At 43.3% G+C, this 21,419-nt stretch overlaps 1 protein-coding gene across 1 annotated transcript in view; it reads left to right on the forward strand.

The window, feature by feature from the left end:
* The window catches only part of dnah12 (dynein, axonemal, heavy chain 12), a gene marked incomplete at both ends in the record, with an annotated part of 30,701 nt that extends 9,916 nt beyond the window's left edge, over positions 1-20,785 (forward strand). Inside the window, 49 exons of the mRNA XM_083654726.1 lie at positions 139-311; positions 422-574; positions 760-999; positions 1,178-1,423; positions 1,551-1,670; positions 1,760-1,869; positions 2,043-2,226; positions 2,348-2,488; positions 2,693-2,776; positions 3,127-3,315; positions 3,547-3,666; positions 3,961-4,143; positions 4,486-4,637; positions 5,025-5,163; positions 5,277-5,443; positions 6,582-6,837; positions 6,980-7,276; positions 7,416-7,594; positions 7,961-8,153; positions 8,392-8,553; positions 8,674-8,868; positions 9,070-9,203; positions 9,296-9,458; positions 9,550-9,630; positions 10,043-10,219; positions 10,303-10,434; positions 10,557-10,646; positions 10,743-10,883; positions 12,996-13,237; positions 13,611-13,758; positions 13,861-14,006; positions 14,129-14,343; positions 14,429-14,621; positions 14,709-14,901; positions 15,013-15,185; positions 15,884-16,024; positions 16,193-16,351; positions 16,499-16,794; positions 16,907-17,160; positions 17,330-17,470; positions 17,591-17,728; positions 17,839-18,072; positions 18,195-18,383; positions 18,634-18,737; positions 18,825-19,029; positions 19,413-19,550; positions 20,134-20,225; positions 20,340-20,407; positions 20,592-20,785. Of these exons, the coding sequence (XP_083510852.1) occupies positions 139-311; positions 422-574; positions 760-999; positions 1,178-1,423; positions 1,551-1,670; positions 1,760-1,869; positions 2,043-2,226; positions 2,348-2,488; positions 2,693-2,776; positions 3,127-3,315; positions 3,547-3,666; positions 3,961-4,143; positions 4,486-4,637; positions 5,025-5,163; positions 5,277-5,443; positions 6,582-6,837; positions 6,980-7,276; positions 7,416-7,594; positions 7,961-8,153; positions 8,392-8,553; positions 8,674-8,868; positions 9,070-9,203; positions 9,296-9,458; positions 9,550-9,630; positions 10,043-10,219; positions 10,303-10,434; positions 10,557-10,646; positions 10,743-10,883; positions 12,996-13,237; positions 13,611-13,758; positions 13,861-14,006; positions 14,129-14,343; positions 14,429-14,621; positions 14,709-14,901; positions 15,013-15,185; positions 15,884-16,024; positions 16,193-16,351; positions 16,499-16,794; positions 16,907-17,160; positions 17,330-17,470; positions 17,591-17,728; positions 17,839-18,072; positions 18,195-18,383; positions 18,634-18,737; positions 18,825-19,029; positions 19,413-19,550; positions 20,134-20,225; positions 20,340-20,407; positions 20,592-20,785 (8,264 nt within the window). The remainder of the gene's footprint in view (positions 1-138; positions 312-421; positions 575-759; positions 1,000-1,177; positions 1,424-1,550; positions 1,671-1,759; positions 1,870-2,042; positions 2,227-2,347; positions 2,489-2,692; positions 2,777-3,126; positions 3,316-3,546; positions 3,667-3,960; positions 4,144-4,485; positions 4,638-5,024; positions 5,164-5,276; positions 5,444-6,581; positions 6,838-6,979; positions 7,277-7,415; positions 7,595-7,960; positions 8,154-8,391; positions 8,554-8,673; positions 8,869-9,069; positions 9,204-9,295; positions 9,459-9,549; positions 9,631-10,042; positions 10,220-10,302; positions 10,435-10,556; positions 10,647-10,742; positions 10,884-12,995; positions 13,238-13,610; positions 13,759-13,860; positions 14,007-14,128; positions 14,344-14,428; positions 14,622-14,708; positions 14,902-15,012; positions 15,186-15,883; positions 16,025-16,192; positions 16,352-16,498; positions 16,795-16,906; positions 17,161-17,329; positions 17,471-17,590; positions 17,729-17,838; positions 18,073-18,194; positions 18,384-18,633; positions 18,738-18,824; positions 19,030-19,412; positions 19,551-20,133; positions 20,226-20,339; positions 20,408-20,591) is intronic.
* Between the last annotated feature and the right edge of the window lie 634 nt (positions 20,786-21,419).

Consider the following 21,419-nt stretch of genomic DNA (forward strand, 5'->3'; position numbering starts at 1 on the left):
GGCACAAAAGACAAAGAGTTGATATTAGTAGCAGAGTCTCATTTACATTTATAGAAAGTGCATAGAATTATTAATTATGAAACAAATTAAGATGTGTGTCCATTGATTGCAATTTCCCTACATTCATTCTGTTTCCAGGTGTATCACATGAAACAGACTTCCAGTGGCTGGCCCAGCTCCGATACTACTGGGACAAGGAAAATGTGCGTGTTCGCATCATCAACTGTGATGTCAAGTACGCCTATGAGTACCTGGGGAACTCACCCCGTCTCGTCATCACCCCATTGACTGACAGATGCTACAGAACTCTGGTAAAATATCTCACCAATACCTAAAACATAAATATTTTACTTTATTTGACTACTAGCAAGCAATAGTAATATGAAAATATTTGAAATTCAAAGCACTCCCTCTGTCTTAGATAGGGGCTTTCTACCTGAGTTTGGGTGGTGCACCTGAGGGTCCAGCTGGGACAGGGAAGACTGAGACCACCAAGGACTTGGCCAAAGCGCTAGCTGTGCAGTGTGTGGTCTTCAACTGTTCTGATGGACTGGATTACCTTGCTATGGGCAAAGTAACAATGACTGGAAAATCTCTATCTATGTTTTCAATTTGTGCTAAATTTATCTTCATCATCATGCCATCTTGAGATGCTGCAACACATAGCTGCCAATTAGCCTTGCGCCAATGTATAGTCCTTCATGAATTTGGACTGCAAAAATCCTTTGGTAAACAATATCTAATGCAATCTCTTCACAGTTTTTCAAAGGTCTGGCGTCATCTGGTGCATGGGCATGCTTTGACGAGTTCAACCGTATCGAGCTGGAGGTGTTGTCTGTGGTGGCCCAGCAGGTGCTCTGCATCCAGAGGGCCATCGAGCAGAAGCTGGAGTACTTTGACTTTGAAGGGACCATGCTCAAACTCAATCCCAACTGCTTTGTGTCCATCACCATGAACCCTGGCTATGCCGGACGCTCAGAACTCCCAGACAACCTCAAGGTATGTAGATCTTTTTTTTTTGTACTTTTACCAGTCAAACACCAGCTAATCAGACACTGGGTTGGCATTGTCAGTTAACTCACTGCTCAGTTATTGTTTTTCAATACTAGGTGAGGTGTTACTGCTCAAAACTGCCACTAACATCATTAACTCAATGTTCTCTGACTTTCCTGGGCAGGTGTTGTTCAGAACAGTGGCCATGATGGTCCCCAACTACGCCCTGATAGCAGAGATCTCTCTGTATTCCTATGGCTTCCTCAATGCCAAACCTCTGTCAGTGAAGATTGTGATGACCTACAGGCTCTGTTCAGAGCAGCTCTCCTCCCAGTTCCATTACGATTATGGCATGAGGGCTGTTAAAGCTGTACTCGTGGCTGCAGGAAACCTCAAGCTCAAGTTCCCTGATGAGAATGAGGATATACTGGTATTTGTGATTAAAGGATTAGATATGGTTAATATGTGTCTTTCTTTATAAATGTCTTAATTGTGAACATCATCTCTGGTTTGTGGTTTCTGATACCGATACTTTTTTTTAATGTTGTGATGTCTAGCTCCTGAGGTCCATAAAGGATGTGAATGAGCCCAAGTTTCTCTCCCATGATATTCCACTCTTTAATGGAATCACCAGCGATCTGTTCCCAGGCATCGCCCTTCCTGAGGCTGGCTATCAGGTTGGATATGTTGCTTATTCTTTGCTCTTTGGGCAATGTTACAATGCATGTATATTTATTTACATGATGTTCTGTCATGACTTTGGCAGCTGTTCCTGGAAGCTGCAGTGGAGTGCTGTAAAAATCGTAATGTACAGTCAACACCGGTCTTCTTAGCGAAGATGATCCAGACATATGAGATGATGATAGTCAGGCATGGGTATGCTATACTTCACCTCACCTATATTAGACTCATATACAAGTATACTTCAGCATATTTTCATATCATATTTACCACATTTGAAGTTATATTTCACATGATTATAGCTTGAAGGGTATTTTTTATAATATAATGGGAACTCTTGAGCTTAAGGTGCTCTTTTTTTATATCAGGTTCATGCTGGTGGGAGAGCCCTTTGCTGGGAAGACCAAAGTGCTGCACATGCTAGCGGATACTCTGACTCTCATGAATGAGAGAGGGTACAATGAGGAGGAGAAGATCATCTTCATGACAGTGAACCCCAAGTCCATCACCATGGGTCAGCTCTTTGGACAGTTTGACCCGGTTTCCCATGAGGTGAGCGTGTGCCTTGCCTTCTTTGGATCCTCTCGGACTAATCTGGTGATCCACTAAATTTCACAATATCTGCTCATGTCTCTGAATTTATCTTCTCACTTTCCCTTTTCCTCATGTATAGTGGACAGATGGGATTGTGGCCAACACATTTCGTGAATTTGCATCAGCTGAGACACCGGACCGTAAATGGGTGGTGTTTGATGGCCCCATAGACACATTGTGGATTGAGAGCATGAACACTGTGCTAGATGACAACAAAAAGGTAAAATAAAACAGGGCTAAGGTAAAAATGACAAACTTCATACTGCTTGCAGAGCATAATATTATATTATATTATATTATATTATATTATATTATATTATATTATATTATATTATATTATATTATATTATATTATAATGTTTATGTATGTTTTACAAAGTTTGTAAGTTTTTTCTTTTTCTTTTGCTGTACTCTTCCTCTACAGCTGTGCCTGATGAGTGGTGAGATCATCCAGATGTCCAATCAGATGAGTCTGATTTTTGAAGCCATGGACCTGTCACAGGCCTCAGTAAGTAAATTATTTGGAGTAAAATACAGTATGTGTGATTGATCAATTTCATTATGGATTCAGTTTTTGGTTTCCTCATCTCCCTACCCTAAGCAGGCTTCTTCCAAAAAAGGAAGAAATCTGTAACTGTAGACAACTGTTGTCTCAGTTTGTTATGAGTCGGTTTGGATTAGTGCACGCCTTTGCCAATAGAGGGTATGCACACCCACTGGAACACGCCCCCTCAATCGGGAATGAGTGTCAAAATGATTGGCCAATGAGAGTTTATAAAAATCCTCTTTGCTAGACTGACACATTAAAGCTGGATGTAAGAAAGGTCTTTCTTGTTCGGTTATTTTCTCCGCCTCCAGCCTGCCACAGTGAGTCGATGTGGTATGATCTACATGGAACCATCTCAGCTGGGCTGGGAGCCCTTGGTGATCTCCTGGATGAACACTCTCCCTGAGGCTCTGCAGAGCCCCGACAACAGCTCCCTGCTGTGGGGGCTCTTCCACTGGCTCCTCCCGCCTGCCCACAGAGTGCTGCGTAAACACTGCAGGGTGAGTGAGCCCCAGACCTCGCTCTCAGGTGAAAAGAAGTGGCTGGCGACTGCACATGTATCAGATGAAGCATGTGCTATTCTACAACTGTCCCGAGATCGGAAGAGGGCATGAAGCAATGGCCGCAATAGCGGGGAGAATTGGGGAGAAAATGGGAGGAAAAAAAGAGTTAGTTCACATAACACATACTAGACATTTTCTCGCGGTGAATTATGGTTTTGTTCTTTGCAGGAAGTTGTTCCCACCAGCAACAGCAATACCGTGGTTTCTTTATGTCGACTGTTTGAGATGCTGCTCACTGAACCTGTGAAGGAGGAGCCTGGGAATAAAAATATCCGCACTTGGATCATGGTAAAGGATTGTGTCTAAAATCATTTTATGTACTGCTGTAGGTAGATGACGTATCAATAAATTATAGTATTATCTTCTTTATCTGAAACGCATTGGAACTGTACCCTCTACCAAACAAACAACCAACCAAAAAAAGATTAAATCATCATTTTAGTCCTGGAAATTTAATACATTTCAATGGTTTTAATATTTGCATTTTCCAAAATGATCTCAATTTCTGATGTGTTCTGATATGATGATGATGATGAGAAGGATTTTAGAGTGACAACCTCTCCCTTCCCTTTATGATGGCAGGCGGCCTTTGCCTTCTCCCTGGTCTGGTCAGTGGGAGGCTGCTGTGATGCCGACAGCAGAGAACACTTTGACAAGTTCTTCAGGGTGACTGTTTCAGGGAAGACGGACCCAATCCCTGCCACTGTGGGGAAGTGGGAGTGTCCCATGGATGACAAAGGCCTGGTGTATGACTATTCTTATGAGGTACTGCAGTATAAATGCGATGCATTGGGATGCGATAGTACTTTATTGTCATAATTAGTCTGAAATGTGTCTTGCATCACAGCAGCTCCATTTACAACATCACACAAAAGACAGACATCAAGACAGGGCACAAAGATACATACATTCAGACATGACATTACAATCACAGAAGACAACATTTAATGTACATTTGATCTGGGATTAAGCTCCATATTTTGTTTTAGGATTGACTGATGCACAAAAGAGTGCTTCCGTCTAACCCTGTTAAAGCTTAAAGTATATCTACTGTACCTAGCTAGCAGTTGTGTTTAAAAATAAGAAGTATCACTGTCTCTTGTGCAGTTTAAAGGGAAAGGCCGCTGGGTCCCCTGGAATGACAGCATCAGGAATGTCAACCTGGGGGACAAAAACACCAAAGTGCAAGAGATTATCGTTCCCACGATAGACACAGTCCGCTACACCTACCTCATGGACCTCTGCATCAACTATGGAGTGTTAGTATTTGTTGAGTGTTGCATTAATAAACACAAATACTTATAGTCTTTCATTTTTATAATTTATTATACTCCTCCCACTGAATCCGACATGCTCTGGAAACAAATTTAAATAAAATAATATATAATGTATGTTTAAGAATAAGACCATTGCCCAATGGATATTTTATACAAATATGGCCACTTTCTTATTGATGTATTAGGACATAAGCTATCTGGCTAACACAATATATTGCCCATTTTATTTTGTCCTTGACATGGTATACCATGCAAAGATTCATAGATTAAATTCAAGTTGATCATTCATGAATGACAGAATTCACATTTAATATGTATAGGAACTATTCCGGATTACTTGCAAAACCTTTTCCCTGTATCTCTCCTCAGGCCTCTGTTGTTTGTCGGTCCTACCGGCACTGGGAAGTCAGTGTATGTGAAGGAGAAGCTGATGAACAATCTAGACAAAGACCGCTATCTGCCCTTCTTCATCAATTTTTCAGCCCGCACTAGTGCCAACCAAAGCCAGGTCAGCAAGCATTTATGAACCATGGATAAAGGAATTTCCTTTCAGAATTTCAGAAGGCACAAACGAGAGGTCTTTTCATTTCCCCCACTTTATTTTCTATATTTATTTTCCAGAATATTATCATGTCCAGGCTAGATAAAAGAAGGAAGGGAGTGTTTGGGCCGCCCATGGGGAAGAAGTGTGTCATCTTTGTGGACGACATCAACATGCCTGCGCTGGAGCAGTTTGGAGCACAGCCCCCTGTAGAGCTTCTTCGACAGTACATCGACCATGGAAACTGGTATGAAGCAATCAGTATTACTAGTAGTATTAGTGGTGCATAGTTCATCCAAAATCATCGGATGCAATCTCCCACCCCTACCAGAACGATATAAGGCTAGACTTGAAAAGAAGGCCCTGAAAATGTTAAGGGACCCGTCTCACCCAGCAAACAACCTCTTTAATCTCCTGCCCTCTCAGGCAAGATTCAGAAGTGTTAAGACCACAACACCGAGGTTCCAGAACAGCACATACCCTGAAGCTCTCCGCCTTCTTAACACTCTAAATTTAACACAATAACTGTAAGACAATGCACTTGTAGCACTTTCCAGGGGGGCTACAGTACATCGCACTTAAACACAATCTAGTGCTGCTGCTACACCCCCCATGGTGCTTATACAGTGTTGTATTATCTCCTTTGCAATCGTTTGTTTTGTATTGTGTGAATGCATGGTTTTATGTGCTTGTCTATGTAAGTGAGCGCACTAAGACAAATCCCAATCAACTCTGTTGATATGGCCAATAAATATTGAATCTTGAATCTACAGTATTAGCAGGGCCGGTTCCAGAACAAGATGACTAGGGGTGCATCCTAGATAGGAAAGGGTGCAGATGCCCGGCCGAAGGCCGGGCCCACTCGGGTGGCCGGCCGAAGGCCGGCCGCCCGAAAAATTTGACATGTTATTTTACTAAAAATAATGCATTTGACCATCATTTCAAGTAGAATGATACCACCCAAGCAAGAATATTTCAAGTGTTTCAAGTGCTTTACTGAAATATTTGGACCATATAATGATAATTAAATTATCTCAACCTTAAAAGGTTACATATAGGTGCCAAAAAGCCATAAAATCACATCAAAGAACAAAGAAAAACAACAACTATAATTCAAGTTTAAACAGTAAGTGTGCAGCTGTAGCATTTATTAAAATTTTTTTTTTTTTTTTTTTTTTTTTTTTTTTTACTTTTCAACTGAGCATGCAGACAATTAAAATAAGGGTGCAATGCATGCTTTTGCACCCCCGTAGAACCGGGCCTGAGTATTAGATGCTTGAATGAAATCAAAACAAAACATGGGGGAAATACTAAAGCAGTAGAGGACTGAACTCACTGAGAAGTTCAAGCATATCAGACAGAGCTTTTCTGTTGTGCTCTGGCAGGTATGACCTGAAGGATACCTCCAAGATCACCCTAGTGGACCTACAGCTCATCTCAGCCATGGGTCCCCCTGGTGGTGGGAGGAATGCTGTGACACCTCGCTTCCTGCGGCACTTCAACATCGTTAGCATTAATGCCTTCAGTGACGAGACCATGGTGCGCATCTTCTCCAACGTGGTGGACTTCTATCTCAGAAACAACCAATTTGCACCGGAATGCTTCACTGTTGGCAACCAAATCGTGACTGCTACAATGGAAGTGAGTGCTCCAAAGACACACAGTGATGTAGTGCAAATTGTTCAAATGAGATAACTACATTCGTACATGTGTAAAAAGCTCTGACCAACCCTATCTTCTCCAGTGCTTTAGTTCTCTGCTCATACGTTTTTTATTCCTCAAGGTGTACAAGGCAGCCATGGAGAACCTGCTTCCCACTCCAGCAAAGTCTCATTACACCTTCAACCTGCGGGACTTCTCGCGTGTCATCCAAGGCTGCCTGCTGCTGAGGAAGGAGTCTCTGGAGAACAAGCACACCATGATCCGCTTGTTTGTCCACGAGGTTTTCCGAGTCTACTATGACCGCCTGGTGGATGACAATGACCGAGCTTGGCTCTACCAGCTGATGAACAGCATCCTCAAAAAGCACTTCAAGGAGCCCTTCGACCAGGTGTTTGATCACCTGAAACAAGGCAAAAAGGTAATTCTGTTGTTATCACTGCTGTACTGTTGTTTCTCTGTGGTCATGTTAGACTGCAGTCACACACAGTAGATGTAATCTCTATACATCTAATATATCTATAGGTTTTAATTTGAACAATAATATTTTTCCTTCTCAGCTGGTTGAGGAAGACATGCGTAATCTCCTGTTTGGTGACTACATGAATCCTGAACTGGAGGATGATGACCGCCTGTATGCAGAGGTGCCCTCTGTGGAAAGCTTTGGCCAGGTGGTGGAGTTCTGTCTAGATGAATACAACCAGATGCACAAGAATCGCATGAACCTCGTCATCTTCCGGTAAACAGCTTCGGTATTGTAGTCAACTACAGGCACTGCAAAAATATCTGTCTTCACAAGCTATTTAACCTGGCTTTGAGGCTTAAAATCTCACTTTTTAGGTGTAAGTAAAAACAATATGATAATATAATTTCATTTGTTTCGCAATTCATCTTATTTGCATGCATATATTCTGCCTTGTTTCAAGAATCGACATTTCTAAATAAAATTTGTGGAATTATTTCTCTCATTTTAAGAAAAATAAGACTGAATACGAGACGAGTTCTCTCACTTGTTAAAATTGATTATTATTCTTCTTCTTTTTGCATGTAATCCTACATTTAAATTCAAACAACTGAGGGCTTCCTGATTTGTCTCATGATGCAGATATTTCCTGGAGCATCTGTCCCGTATCAGCCGTGTGCTGAGGCAGCCAGGAGGCAATGCCCTGCTGGTGGGGGTGGGAGGCAGCGGGCGCCAGTCCATCACCCGCCTGGCCACGTCCATGGCTCACATGACCATGTTCCAGCCAGAGATCTCCAAGAGCTATGGCATGAACGAGTGGAGAGATGACCTCAAGGTTAGCTTTGTGGATTAGGAGTCCTCTATGTCCTCACGTTTTTATGTCACACCATTTTGATTTCCTCGTGTAAAATGAGGAAGTCATGTAACATGAGGAAGTCATGTAACATGAGGAATGTTACATGAGGAAGTCATGTAACATGAGGGAGTCACCTTATTCTTTTGCATTTTCAAACTTTTGTGGGAAATCTGGTCATATTTTCTATCCTGTCTCTATGCTTTTCCTTCAACTATAGCTGCTGCTGAAGAAGGCTGGTGTGAAAGGTCAGAAGACAGTGTTCTTGCTAACAGATGCTCAAATCAAAGAGGAGGCATTTCTAGAAGATGTGGACAGTATCCTGAACACAGGAGAGGTGCCCAACCTGTTTGCTGTAGACGAGAAGCAAGAGATCATGGAAGTAGGCCATTATATATCACCCTTAAAGAGCATTGTAAACATATTATACAGGACCTATTTTGCCATTTACTTTATATGTAATCTTACTATGACTTTATCCCTTGGCTCCATCTCTCTCCAGGCAGTCCGTCCCATCGCCCAAGCTGGTAATAAGAACTTGGAGTTCAGCCCCTTGGCGCTGTTCGCCTTCTTCGTGACTCGCTGTAGGGAGAACCTGCATGTTGTGGTGGCCTTCAGTCCTATTGGAGATGCCTTTCGAAATCGCTTGCGCCAGTTCCCATCTCTTATCAACTGCTGTACCATTGACTGGTTTCAGGTACACAGGCATGAGGAGTCCTGTGATCATATGTAATGTATATTTTGTTTCCATCTTATCTGGTCTCTGGGCCACAGAAAACAAAAAAGAAACAGGAGGGAGTCAAATAGGAGACACACTTTAGGTTAGAGACATAGTGCTGTCTCTCTTCACACACTTTCTCCATACCCTCATTATGCTTTCTTCTGCCTGCCCTGCCAGCCATGGCCAGAGGAGGCTCTTGAGCGGGTCGCCAACTCCTTCCTAGAGACACTTGAGATGAGTGAACACGAGAGGCAGGAGGTCATGCCCATCTGCAAGACATTCCATACATCTGCCATACAGCTCTCACACAGGTATGACATTTGGTTGTTTACAACTCGTACATTCAAACGTAATCTAAATGTACTGTATATTCCCTTAATGAAATGGGCGTTCTGATTGGCAGATTCCTGTCTGAGCTAGGTCGCCATAACTATGTGACACCCACATCCTACCTGGAGCTGATTGCAGCATTCCGTCTGCTTCTCACTCAGAAACGAGACGCTGTCATGAAGGCAAAAAAGAGGTATACCAATGGTCTGGATAAACTTGCCTTCGCTGAGTCACAGGTACACAATTTTAATTTAGTTTATTTGTTAAGAATAACTCCACCTGCCTTGCTTTACTCTGCACTGTCATATTCAACATGTCTCTTTGTAGGTGGGTGAGATGAAAAAGGAACTTGTGGACCTACAGCCTAAGCTGGAACAGGCAAAGATAGACAACACCAAGATGATGAAGGTGAACAAGCTACAGTAGATATCTTGATTGAATCTTAAGATCGACATAGAGTATAATATTATTGCATGTGTAGGCTATTGTCTTTCAGGGTTCAGACTATTTGGATAGTCCAATCCTACAGTCGATTTGCTATCAAGTGACTATACTGTGTCACTAAACGGTCTAGTGAGTTTCAGGTGATACAATACTGTGAAACATAGTTTCCAGGATAGATATTCAGTGTTTGGTTTAGGGGTTATTTTAAGATTGGGGTTTGGATTAGAAAAAATGCAGTCAACATTAGGATTAAGCTATGGTCAAGGCTACATAGTCTAGAAAGATGCAGCAAACAGGCAAGTGACACATCTACTTTTTGTCACGTGATAGTTGATTATAAACACTGGACCGTCTAAATAAAGTGTTTCCCTTCCAGGTGATTGAAGTGGAGTCAGTAGAAGTGGAAGCCAAGAGTAAAGTCGTGCGTGTCGATGAGGAGGCAGCAACGGTAAAAGCCAATGCGGCTCAGGCCCTGAAGAATGAGTGTGAAAGTGACTTGGCTGAGGCCATACCTGCCCTGGAGGCTGCCCTCTCAGCCTTGGACACACTGAAGGTCAGCATTCCTTTTGCAATTGTCTTACCTGATTGTAACACTGTAGCCATTCAAACCACTTGAGCTTCTCTGTTTCATTTCAGCCCTCTGATGTGACGATTGTGAAGTCAATGAAAAATCCTCCATCAGGGGTGAAGTTGGTGATGTCAGCTGTATGTGTGATGAAGGAGATTAAGCCAGACAAGATTGCTGACCCAGCTGGGACTGGAAGGAAGGTTTGTCTAAAGTGGAAACATATATGTCTATCTTTTCGGCACTCCAAAACATTGTTAAAGTTCAAAATGCAACAAAATATATTTGGCCTTTGTGGAATAACAATATTTTATTTGTTGTTTAGATCTTTGACTACTGGGCTCCAAGTAAGAAGCTACTGGGTGATATGAACTTCTTACGAGATCTGAGAGAATATGACAAGGACAAAATTCCTGTGAGTTGCAAAAAAGCGGCATTCTTAAGGTAACATAATTATGATCTCATGCTTTGCTTTCAATGTACATTGATCCATGGTCTCTTTCCATTGCAGGTCCCTGTGATGCAAAAGATACGGAGTGAGTACATGACTAATCCTGACTTTGACCCCAGCAAAGTGGCCAAGGCCTCCTCTGCAGCAGAGGGCCTCTGCAAGTGGATCCAAGCCATGGAGGTGTATGACAGGGTGGCAAAGGTAGTATTACAGTATTGGCTTTGCATCTTTCCTCTTGTCTAGTCATGATAAAATACCCATGCTTGCTTCCACCTTTTATTTGTTTTCCACTTTGACTTTTCCAGTTTCTGTCATCCTTCATCCCATTAATCTATGGCAGGGGTTTTCAAAGTGTGAGACTGTGGGCCTCCCCCCAGACAAAGCATGGAAAAAGGCTCCCCCCCCCCCGTCTTAGTTTACCGTACTTTAGTTTTGCTCAATTCGGGTGCCTAAATGGGATCATAATTATGTTATTTGATCCCAAACACTCAACAATTGAGCCAAGATAGCCTGATATTGCTCTTTGACATACTTCAGACTACACCAAATACATAAAAAAGGTCTGCGTCTTTATTTGTTTCTGACTTTTGGAAATTGGGAAAAACAGTAAAATTCCCTCAAACTAGCCTCCTGTATTTCTTCAACTAAATAGATTCAAGATTCAAGATTCAAGATTTTTATTGTCACTCCATGGTACAAGTATCACGTGTGAAATTCTTGTGCTGTGGACTCCGTTTACAACATAGTACAAATGTAGGGCATATGAGTGCAAAAAACAACAAGAGACACAACAAGCAATAAGGCAGTATAGTGATAAGACAAGTCAGAGACAGTGGCATATTCACTGCACATAGGTGCACATGTCCTGTGCATACTTTAGCCATGCTTAAACATTTTAAATTCGGGGTATTTGACATATAGGTGCAAATAGCATATTCCTTATTAAACATACAGTTAAACATTATACATACGTAATGGTAGCAGCTACAGTACGGTACAGTACGGCTACTACACTATTTGTGTATGTTAAGGAGTCTCGTGGCCTGCGGGAAGAAACTGTTCCTCAAGCGATTTGTGCGTGCTTTTGGAACCCTGTATCTTCTCCCTGAGGGTAACAGGGAGAACAGGCTGTTGTGGGGATGGTTTGTGTCTTTGATGATCTTCAGGGACCTCCTGAGGCACCGCTGTTTATACAGTTCATGCAGATCTGGCAACTCACATCCTGTTACGTGCTGGGCCGCGCGTCTCACTCTCCGTAGCGCCCTGCGGTCCATGGTGGTACAGTTCCCGTACCAGGTGGGGAAGCAGCCAGTCAGCAGGCTTTCAATGGTGCCTCTGTAGAAGTCCGTAAGGATTTCTGGCCTTAGCCCAAATTTCTTCAGGCGCCTGAGTCCATGTATTCGCTGTTGGGCCTTTTTGACAACAGTGGCGGTGTGGCCGGCCCAAGTCAGGTCCTGGTGGATGTTGACTCCCAGGTACTTGAAGCTGTCCACCCTTTCCACCACTGTGCCGTTGATGGTGATTGGGGGGTGTGTGCCCCCCCCCCCCGTCCTCCTGTAGTCTACAATGATCTCCTTGGTCTTGGAGACGTTCAGAGAGAGGTGGTTGTCCTGGCACAACCTTTAGGCTATGTGATCTCCTTTTAGAAGAACTGGACGGACAAACAGGTGTTTATTTGTCACACGACAACCCAACACACACATGCGACCAGCCACACACACTCATGCTGATCGTGGCCGGTGAAATATTGTCACTGCATTTATCCCATCCAGGCTTGTCCTTCTTCCGGGGGGCAGGCCAGGAGCAGTGGGCAGCTTTCTTGTGTACAGCGCCCGAGGACCAACTTCGGTTATAGCCGCCACTGGTCAGATGATGATCTTCTGCATGTTTTTAGTGGGGATCCATTTTTTATTTTTATTTTTTATTTTGCCTTTATTTATACAGGGAAGGCTCTTGAGAGCAAGCTCTCATTTTCAAGAGCGCCCTGTACCGATGTTGTATGGAGGAACCCTGGGGAGCACGGGGAGAACATGCAAACTCCACACAGAAAGGCCTTTTTTGACGAGATAACCCACCTGGGCCGTAGGCACTGAAGATATGGGGGGGACACACCCTCAGCAGCCAAAGCGTTCCAAGTGGGAATCGAACCCAGGACCTTTTGATAACTAATGTAAAATTAATGGAATTTCACTTCCATTCACCGAGCCTCCCGTGAAACTGTTTGGTACCCCCCTGGGGAGGCCCGCTTCCCACTTTGAAAACCTCTGATCTATGGTCTCTTTGTCAACCACTCTGCTTTGTCTCTGGTTTTAGGTAGTTGCTCCTAAGAAGGCCAATCTAGCAGAGGCCCAGCAGTCTCTGGCAACTACCATGGCCCTGCTGGACCAGAAGAGAGCTGAGCTAAAGGAGGTGGAGGACCGTTTGGCTGCACTGCAGAAGACTTTCCAGGAGAAGACAGAGGAGAAGGCCCAGCTGGAGTTCAAGGTGGATTTGTGTGCCCGCAAGTTGGAGAGAGCTGAGAAGCTCATCGGAGGCTTGGGGGGAGAGAAAACCAGGTGATTACGATGATTATAACATATATTTTGCACTAGCGCCTCCTCTGGTCAGTCGGGACACCTGTTCGGGGCAGAAGGGAACTGGTGGGAATAGCGTGATCCTCCCACGTGCTACGTCCTGCCCGTGAAGCTCCCCACTGTCAGGTGAAAAGAAGCAGCTGGCAACTGTCCATGTTTCGGAGGAAGCATGGTGCTAGTCTACGGCTCTCCCCAGATTGGCAGAGGGTGGAGCAGCAACCGGGGTAGCAGGGGAAAATTGGCTAAGTATAATTGGGAAGAAAATGGGGGGAAATCAGAAAAAAAGACATATATCTTATGTATGTTTATTTTTTTCTGTAATTGATAATGTGCCTGACTGAATTCCTGTCTGTAGATGGTCTAAGGCAGCAGATGACCTGCAGAGCACCTATGACAACCTGACTGGGGATGTTCTTATCTCTGCCGGCGTCATCGCCTATCTGGGAACCTTCACTGCTGGCTTCAGACAGGACTGCACCAAGATGTGGACCAAACTGTGCCAAGTAAACACTCATCCTTTATGTAGCAGCTTTCCAGTCACTCTCTCCTACTTCAGACATGTATTTGCATATTCACTTTCTTTTGACCTACCTCAATATCTCCAGTCTAAGAACATCCCATCATCAGATGACTTCTCTCTCAGCAAGACCCTGGGAGATCCTATTAAGATTAGGGCTTGGAACATTGCAGGCCTGCCGACTGACTCTTTCTCCATAGACAATGGTGTCATTGTCAGTAACTCGCGTAGGTGGTAAGTTCTCATTAAAATCGGTTGATGAAAAGTGAGAATTTGTAATTGAAATATTTGTCAAGCATGGATAAAGTTGGCAGTAAAATCCCTCGCTCCTTATTAATAATGTTTGTTGTCCATAGGCCTCTGATGATCGACCCCCAGGGCCAGGCCAACAAGTGGGTGAAGAATTCAGAGAAAGAGAATAACCTGAGTGTGATCAAGCTGACAGATGCAGACTACATGAGAACTCTGGAGAACTGCATCCAGTTTGGAACCCCGCTGCTGCTGGAGAATGTAGGAGAGGAGCTGGACCCCTCGCTGGAACCACTGCTGCTCAAACAAACCTTCAAACAAGGTGCACAACACAGACAGCATGGCTGGGACTGAATAATAATAATCATAAAAAGTATATCCTCAATGAAGTTTGTTCATTCACTCAGGTGGCGTGGACTGCATCAGACTTGGGGAAAGCGTGATTGAGTACTCCTTTGATTTCCGTTTCTACATCACCACTAAGCTGAGGAACCCCCACTACCTACCGGAGCTGGCCACCAAGGTCTCCCTGCTCAACTTCATGATCACCCCTGAGGGCTTGGAGGATCAGCTGCTGGGGATTGTGGTTGCCAAGGAAAGGTAGAAATGTCAGAGCATTAGTAATCTTTGTCATTCTTCTGAAATACGTCTTGTAGAGTATCATTTCTGCTTGATGTTCTTCGACAGGCCAGAACTGGAAGAGGAGAGAAATGCACTGATCTTGCAGTCAGCAGCCAATAAGAGGGAGCTGAAGGAGATTGAGGACAAGATCCTGGAGACACTGCAGTCATCTGAGGGGAATATCCTGGAGGATGAGAGTGCCATCCAGATTCTTGACTCTGCCAAGATCATGTCCAATGAGATATCCAAGAAACAACAGGTCTAGACCACGCAAAATTATGAATATTCTTCCGAGGAATGAGACATTGGACTGTGAATGTGTTGTGTCTGGTATGGTAATCTAACCTCCTACTATTTCCGTACCTCCCAGATAGCTGAGAAGACGGAGATCAAGATAGCAGAGTCTAGAGAGGGTTACAGAGCCATCGCCAAGCACTCCTCTATCCTGTTCTTCAGCATCGCTGACCTGACTAACATAGATCCCATGTACCAGTACTCTCTTAGCTGGTTTGTCAACCTCTACATTAACTCCATCCAGGACAGGTGAGTGACACACATGAAATGTGTCCCAAAGAAGGTGTCAAACGCAGCCTACAGTTTATGACTATTGACAGTAAAAATATAAATAATTTCACACTAAACATCAGACTTAAATAGAGTTATACACCATCTGCTGTACAACAACACAAACAAGGCCAGCACACTCAATGTCCTTTCAAAAATTTAATTTCTGATCACAGCAGCAACGGCTGTTTCAGCCTGTTGTACTGGGAACCACACCTGTTGATGCCGTGCCCAGATGAGAAATTCAATTTGTGAAAAGACATTGAGTGTGCTGGCCTGTTTCTTCTCTAAATAGTCTATTTGTGCCTTGCACCTAAGTCTTCTGATTGGATTGAGTGTGCTTGCTATTGGTGAGTCTTGACTGTACAAGGACACAAACCTGAAGACAAGCAAGAGTAAGGGATCATGCACCGTAACAATATTGTTACCACAAGATATGACAACAAAAAACGTGGACAGACGCCAACTCACTCAGTTTCTCTTTGTATGTTTTTCCCATGTCGAGCTCAATTCCTGTTTTTTGTTGTCAGAGATTTGCCCTGCTCACACTACAAGAGTTCATCCAATTTTGCCCAGATCTGAGTCTTGCAAATCAAATAAGTTTGAATACTGTCTGTAAATTTAGTGTGCATTATCTGAAGCTTGCCGATTCTGAGCATTGTCATCTAATTCTTCAGTAACAAGTCCAAGATCCTGAAGAAGAGGCTGAGATACCTGATTGATCACTTCACCTATAACCTGTACTGCAATGTCTGTCGCTCCCTGTTTGAGAAGGACAAACTCCTCTTCTCCTTCCTTCTCTGTTGCAAACTACTCCTGTAAGTGTTCAAGCTAGAGTGCAAAAATAGGAAGTTATATTGGTTAAATGCTGAGTGTTTAACTTTATAACTTTGATGTCAACATTTACCAAATTGCATCTATTAGCATAGTATGTGTTGATATATTAATTTTAGATTGTGATATTCACTGTTAATATCTCCATTCAGAGCAAAGAAGGAGATCGACTATGCTGATTTCATGTTCTTGCTGACTGGAGGAGTGGGCCTGCAGAACACCACTGCTAACCCAGACCCCACCTGGCTGCACGACAAGAGCTGGGATGAGATCTGTAGAGCCAGTGAACTGCCTGGCTTACAGGGAATAAAGTAACATAACTCATTATTCACTCAACAAATGTCCAGATCTTTAAAATTAGTTTGAGAAGTTTTGTCTATTACTCTATAGTCCAGTTTATCTTCATAATTTACTTTAGACTAATTGAGTGAACCCATGAATGTGCTTTCTCCCCACAGAGAGGCTTTCCTCAAGAGGCCAGAGGACTTCAGGGCAATCTATGACAGCAAGGAGCCCTACAACACTCCTCTGCCTAAACCCTGGTGCGAAAAGCTCAATGACCTGCAGAAGATCATCATCTTTCGCTGTCTCAGGCCTGATAAGATAGTGCCAGCCATCACTAATTATGTGACTGACAAACTGGGAAAGAAATTTGTGGAGCCCCCACCCTTTGACCTGAGAAAGAGCTATCTGGATTCAAACTCCACCATCCCACTCGTGTTTGTGCTGTCTCCAGGAGCTGATCCCATGGCCAGTAAGAGCTACAGTCCCACTGGAGACTCGTGTTTTACACAGACGAATTAGGACATTCTCTGTCTAGGTTGCTGTCACAGGAAATCATCAGACATGTCTGTCTCCCTCCACAGGTTTACTGAAGTTTGCCAATGAAAAGAACATGGGTGGTACCAAGTTCCAGTCCATCTCCCTGGGGCAGGGCCAAGGTCCCATCGCTGCCAAGATGATACTCACGGCCATGAAGGAGGGAACTTGGGTGTGTTTGCAAAACTGTCACTTGGCCGTTTCCTGGATGTCCACCCTAGAGAAGACCTGTGAGGACTTCAGTACAGAAGTCTGCCACCCAGAATTCCGCCTTTGGCTCACCAGCTACCCCTCACCCAAGGTAAAGCACAGCACATTTCCAGGCCTTAAAGACCTCCGGCCAAGTGCTGGCATATATATATACATTTTTAAACTGCAAGATATAGCTTTCTATCAAGAATATGCATAATAAAATCCTCAGCTCTGTGTATTGTCCTGAGCCAATGAATAACAATCCTCTCCTACATCAGTTTCCAGTGACCATTCTACAGAATGGGGTGAAAATGACAAATGAACCTCCCACAGGCCTCCGACTCAACCTTCTACAGTCTTACCTGTCAGATCCCGTTTCTGACCCAAACTTCTTCAATAACTGCCCCAACAAGGAGCTGGTGAGTTGGGGAGGGGAGGAGAGCTCGCGCACGTACTGTATGTCACAAGCATTTGCAAGTCTCTATTTACGCATATCAAATGGAGGATAATCCAGCCTCTTTGATTCATTCCTCCTCTAGATTTGGGAGAAGCTTTTGTATGGAGTGTGCTTCTTCCATGCTCTTGTCCAGGAGAGGAAGAAGTTCGGTCCCCTGGGCTGGAATATTCCCTATGGCTTCAATGAGTCCGACCTACGTATCAGCATTAGACAGCTACAGGTATTCATGGCAGTTTCAGGACTTTCAATTTTCCTAGAACCTCCAATGAATATACAGTATACACTTACGCACACATCTTCCTTTTTCACCCATTCTTTTCCACTGTCCAGCTGTTTGTGAATGAATATGACGAGGTGCCCTTTGAGGCCATAACATACCTGACCGGGGAGTGTAACTACGGTGGCCGTGTGACAGATGACTGGGACAGGCGGCTGCTGATGACCATCCTGGCTGACTTCTACAACACCGACATTATTGAGAAAGGCCGCTACACCTTCTCCCTCAGTGGCGATTACTATGCCCCGCCGAAATGCATCTATGAAGACTATATTGAATTTATCAAGGTAATGTGATTTTTTTAAGCACTGATTAGCAGCACAGCTATTTTAGATAATAGGGTGGATAAATATTTGCTTTGGTACGTTGACTTCCACCTGAGTAATAATATCTATGTGTTGTGTGCTAGGAACTCCCATCGAGCCAGCACCCAGAGGTGTTTGGGATGCACGAAAATGTGGACATCTCTAAGGATCTGCAGCAGACCAAGCTGCTGTTCGACTCACTGCTGCTCACCCAGGGAGGAGGGGCCAAGGGCGGGGGTAACTCTGGGGGAGACAGCACCCTGTATGACATAGCGAATGACATCCTTACTAAGGTACAACCCGATCAAACCTACTACTCCTTGAGAAGGTTTTATTTGACAGATTTATTATTTTACCAGATCCTTTTTAGAATGATTGGATTAATTTGTATGCAAAGAAATGAACTCTACTCCAGTGCATCTGCAGAAGAGCTCTTTACGACAGTGGTAGTTTGTGTCAGTGGTTCCTGTACGTTGGCCTTATAATCGTACACACTGCACTGTATATTTATAACTAACAGACTCAATTGCTTGCTTCCACCAGCTCCCAGACAATTTTGACATTGAGGCTGCTCTCTCGAAGTTCCCAGTGCTCTACGAGGAGAGCATGAACACTGTGCTCGTCCAGGAGATGGAGCGCTACAACACGTACGTACAAACACGACAAAGCAGAACCAAAGGTTCCACAGTACCTCACTAGCTTTTTTATTTGACTTTGCTGCTGTCTTTCCTCAGGCTGTGTTATACGATCCGTGTGAGCCTGCAGAACCTGCTGAAAGCCATTAAGGGTTTGGTGGTGATGGATGCAGAGCTGGAGGCCATCGCAGGGAGTTTGATAGTAGGCAAAGTCCCAGAGAAGTGGGCCAAGCGCTCTTACCCTAGTCTCAAACCCCTAGGTAGCTACATCACTGACTTCCTCTCCAGGCTCAAGTTCTTGAAGGTGAGACTGGTCTTTAAACCCTTATGCAGGATGCTTTTTTATATCACAGTTCTCATACTAGAGGACGGAATCTGTCCTCTAAAATGAAGAGTAGAACACAGTAAAAACGTTGACTCCAGAATGAATGCCTATACATCAGAGAATGCATGCTTTTATGCAAAAATGTCCACCCCAAAATACACACACGGGGCCAAATTTCATACCGTTCAGACTAATGATGCACACATTTGCGTAATACAATTTATTTATTTTTCCTAAGATGGACTTTATCCTCACTGTAGTGTGTGAGAGAAATGCATTGTAGGCTTGAATATGATTATCTGAGAGCTTGGTTGAGGTTTTCACTCCTCCTGTACTTTCACTGTCATCCCATGGTCCTGCAGGATTGGTACAACAGCAGTAAGCCCAAAGTGTTCTGGTTGTCTGGCCTCTTCTTCACCCAGGCCTTCCTAACCGGGGCCATGCAGAACTACGCCAGGAAATATCATGTTCCCATCGACCTGCTGGGCTTTGAGTTTGAGGTAAAAAAGACACACACTTTGTAATCCCTCTGTCTCCCCTCAGTACAATTAAGGTCTTTCTTGTACTTTGCTGAGTGTATAGTGCTATTTTTTAATTTAGTCTTAGCCTTTAGTCCTGTGTCAAATGTCCTTGTTAGTTTTTATCATATTTAGTCAGCCTGTTTTTGTTTAGTCAAGTTTTAGTTGACTAAAAGTCTGTGTATTTTAGTATCATCTTAGTCAAAGAAAACCATAACTATTGTTTCTTTTGAATTTCCACTCATTGGAAAGATCTATTAATAATCTGTTATTATGGGATGGTATTAAGGTTTGAACGTGCAATACAGACACAGATTTAACTGTATTTTTCTTCTGATTGGTTCTCTTCCAAATTCATCCCTCCCTAACATTTTAGTCTGTTTTTTATTTGTTGACGAAAATGTCAATAGATTTCCAGATAGTTTTTGTCATCACAACTTTGTTTTTATTTAGTTAACGTCTAGTTTTCATCCGTGAAAATAGGTAGTCGACAAACATTTTCCATCATAGTTTTCGTCAACGAAATTAACACTGGCCTGACTGTGCTCATGATTTTATCTTACAGGTTCTCCCTATTGATGAGTCAGACACATCCCCTGAAGATGGTGTTTATATTAATGGTGTTTTTCTGGATGGAGCTCGCTGGGACAGAAGAAGGTACATGTTCATACTGGCATTGTTTTTAGAATAATAGTTATAACATCAGAACTGTGACAGTGAGTGTGGGGGAGTCTAAGGGCTTAACTATGGTTTGCCTCTCTCTCCCATCAGTGGAGTTCTGGCTGAGCAGCACATCAAAGTCCTCTTTGACTCAATGCCCATCATCTGGATAAAACCCAGTAAGGATGAAACCATTTGTTACAGTACCAGCAGTTGTAGTATAGATAGTAATGACAGAGATTAATCAGACATTGCATTCATAGCTTTTCCATTGTCCATTTTGCCTTTCTATTATCTTGAACTTGTTTCTTTTAATTTCTCTCTACTCCATATTTTCTCCCCATTTCTTTGCTTCCCATCCAGCTGAAAAGAAGAGCATGGATCAGCCTCAGATGCTGTATGTTTGCCCTCTCTACAAGACCAGTGAGAGGAAGGGCACCCTCTCCACCACAGGCCACTCTACCAATTTTGTCATTTCCATGACGTTGCCCACAAGCAAGCGCCCACAACACTGGATCAAGCGCGGCGTGGCCATGCTCTGTCAACTCGACGACTGAGATCTGACAGCACAATGTTTCACACTCAGGCACTTTACACTGACACTAGCTCTGGACCAGGACTCTCATCCAGAGCCCCCTGCCACTAACAATGCAATTCCCTATTGATGTTTTTCCCTCTGCCTATAGACGGTTTTAACTTGACAACAAAAACATTCTAAATTGAACCCCCGCTCACTTCCTGTTGCAGTGTTTGCTATGGACATTAAAGAAAAAAAAACATTCAAGTGCAGGACTGACCATTCCGTGAAAACCGTCTATACAGCTGAGCAGCGAAAACAAAAGTAACGATGTCGAGTGAATATTTCTGCAGTTTGCCGAATGCTGAGAAAAAGGAAGTGCTGTGGGGTTGCGCTCTGGTGTTACCCGTCTGGTAACACTTGATAATAACGTTCAGTAGTAAATCATTTATAAGCTATTAATTAATGATGAACTAATGATGAACTAATCATTTACAAAACATTTGTAAATGATTAATAAGTGCTATGTAAACATATTAAAAACGTGTTGTAAGTCATCTATAAACTTTCAGTAAATCATGAAATTATCATAAATAAAACGTTAGTAAATTGTTAATAATTAATCAATATTCTATCCAAAGTTTTTATATTCCAACCATTATCTCTATAAACAT

This window comes from Poromitra crassiceps (assembly GCF_964638095.1).
Source record: "Poromitra crassiceps genome assembly, chromosome: 18".
NCBI lineage: Eukaryota > Metazoa > Chordata > Actinopteri > Beryciformes > Melamphaidae > Poromitra > Poromitra crassiceps.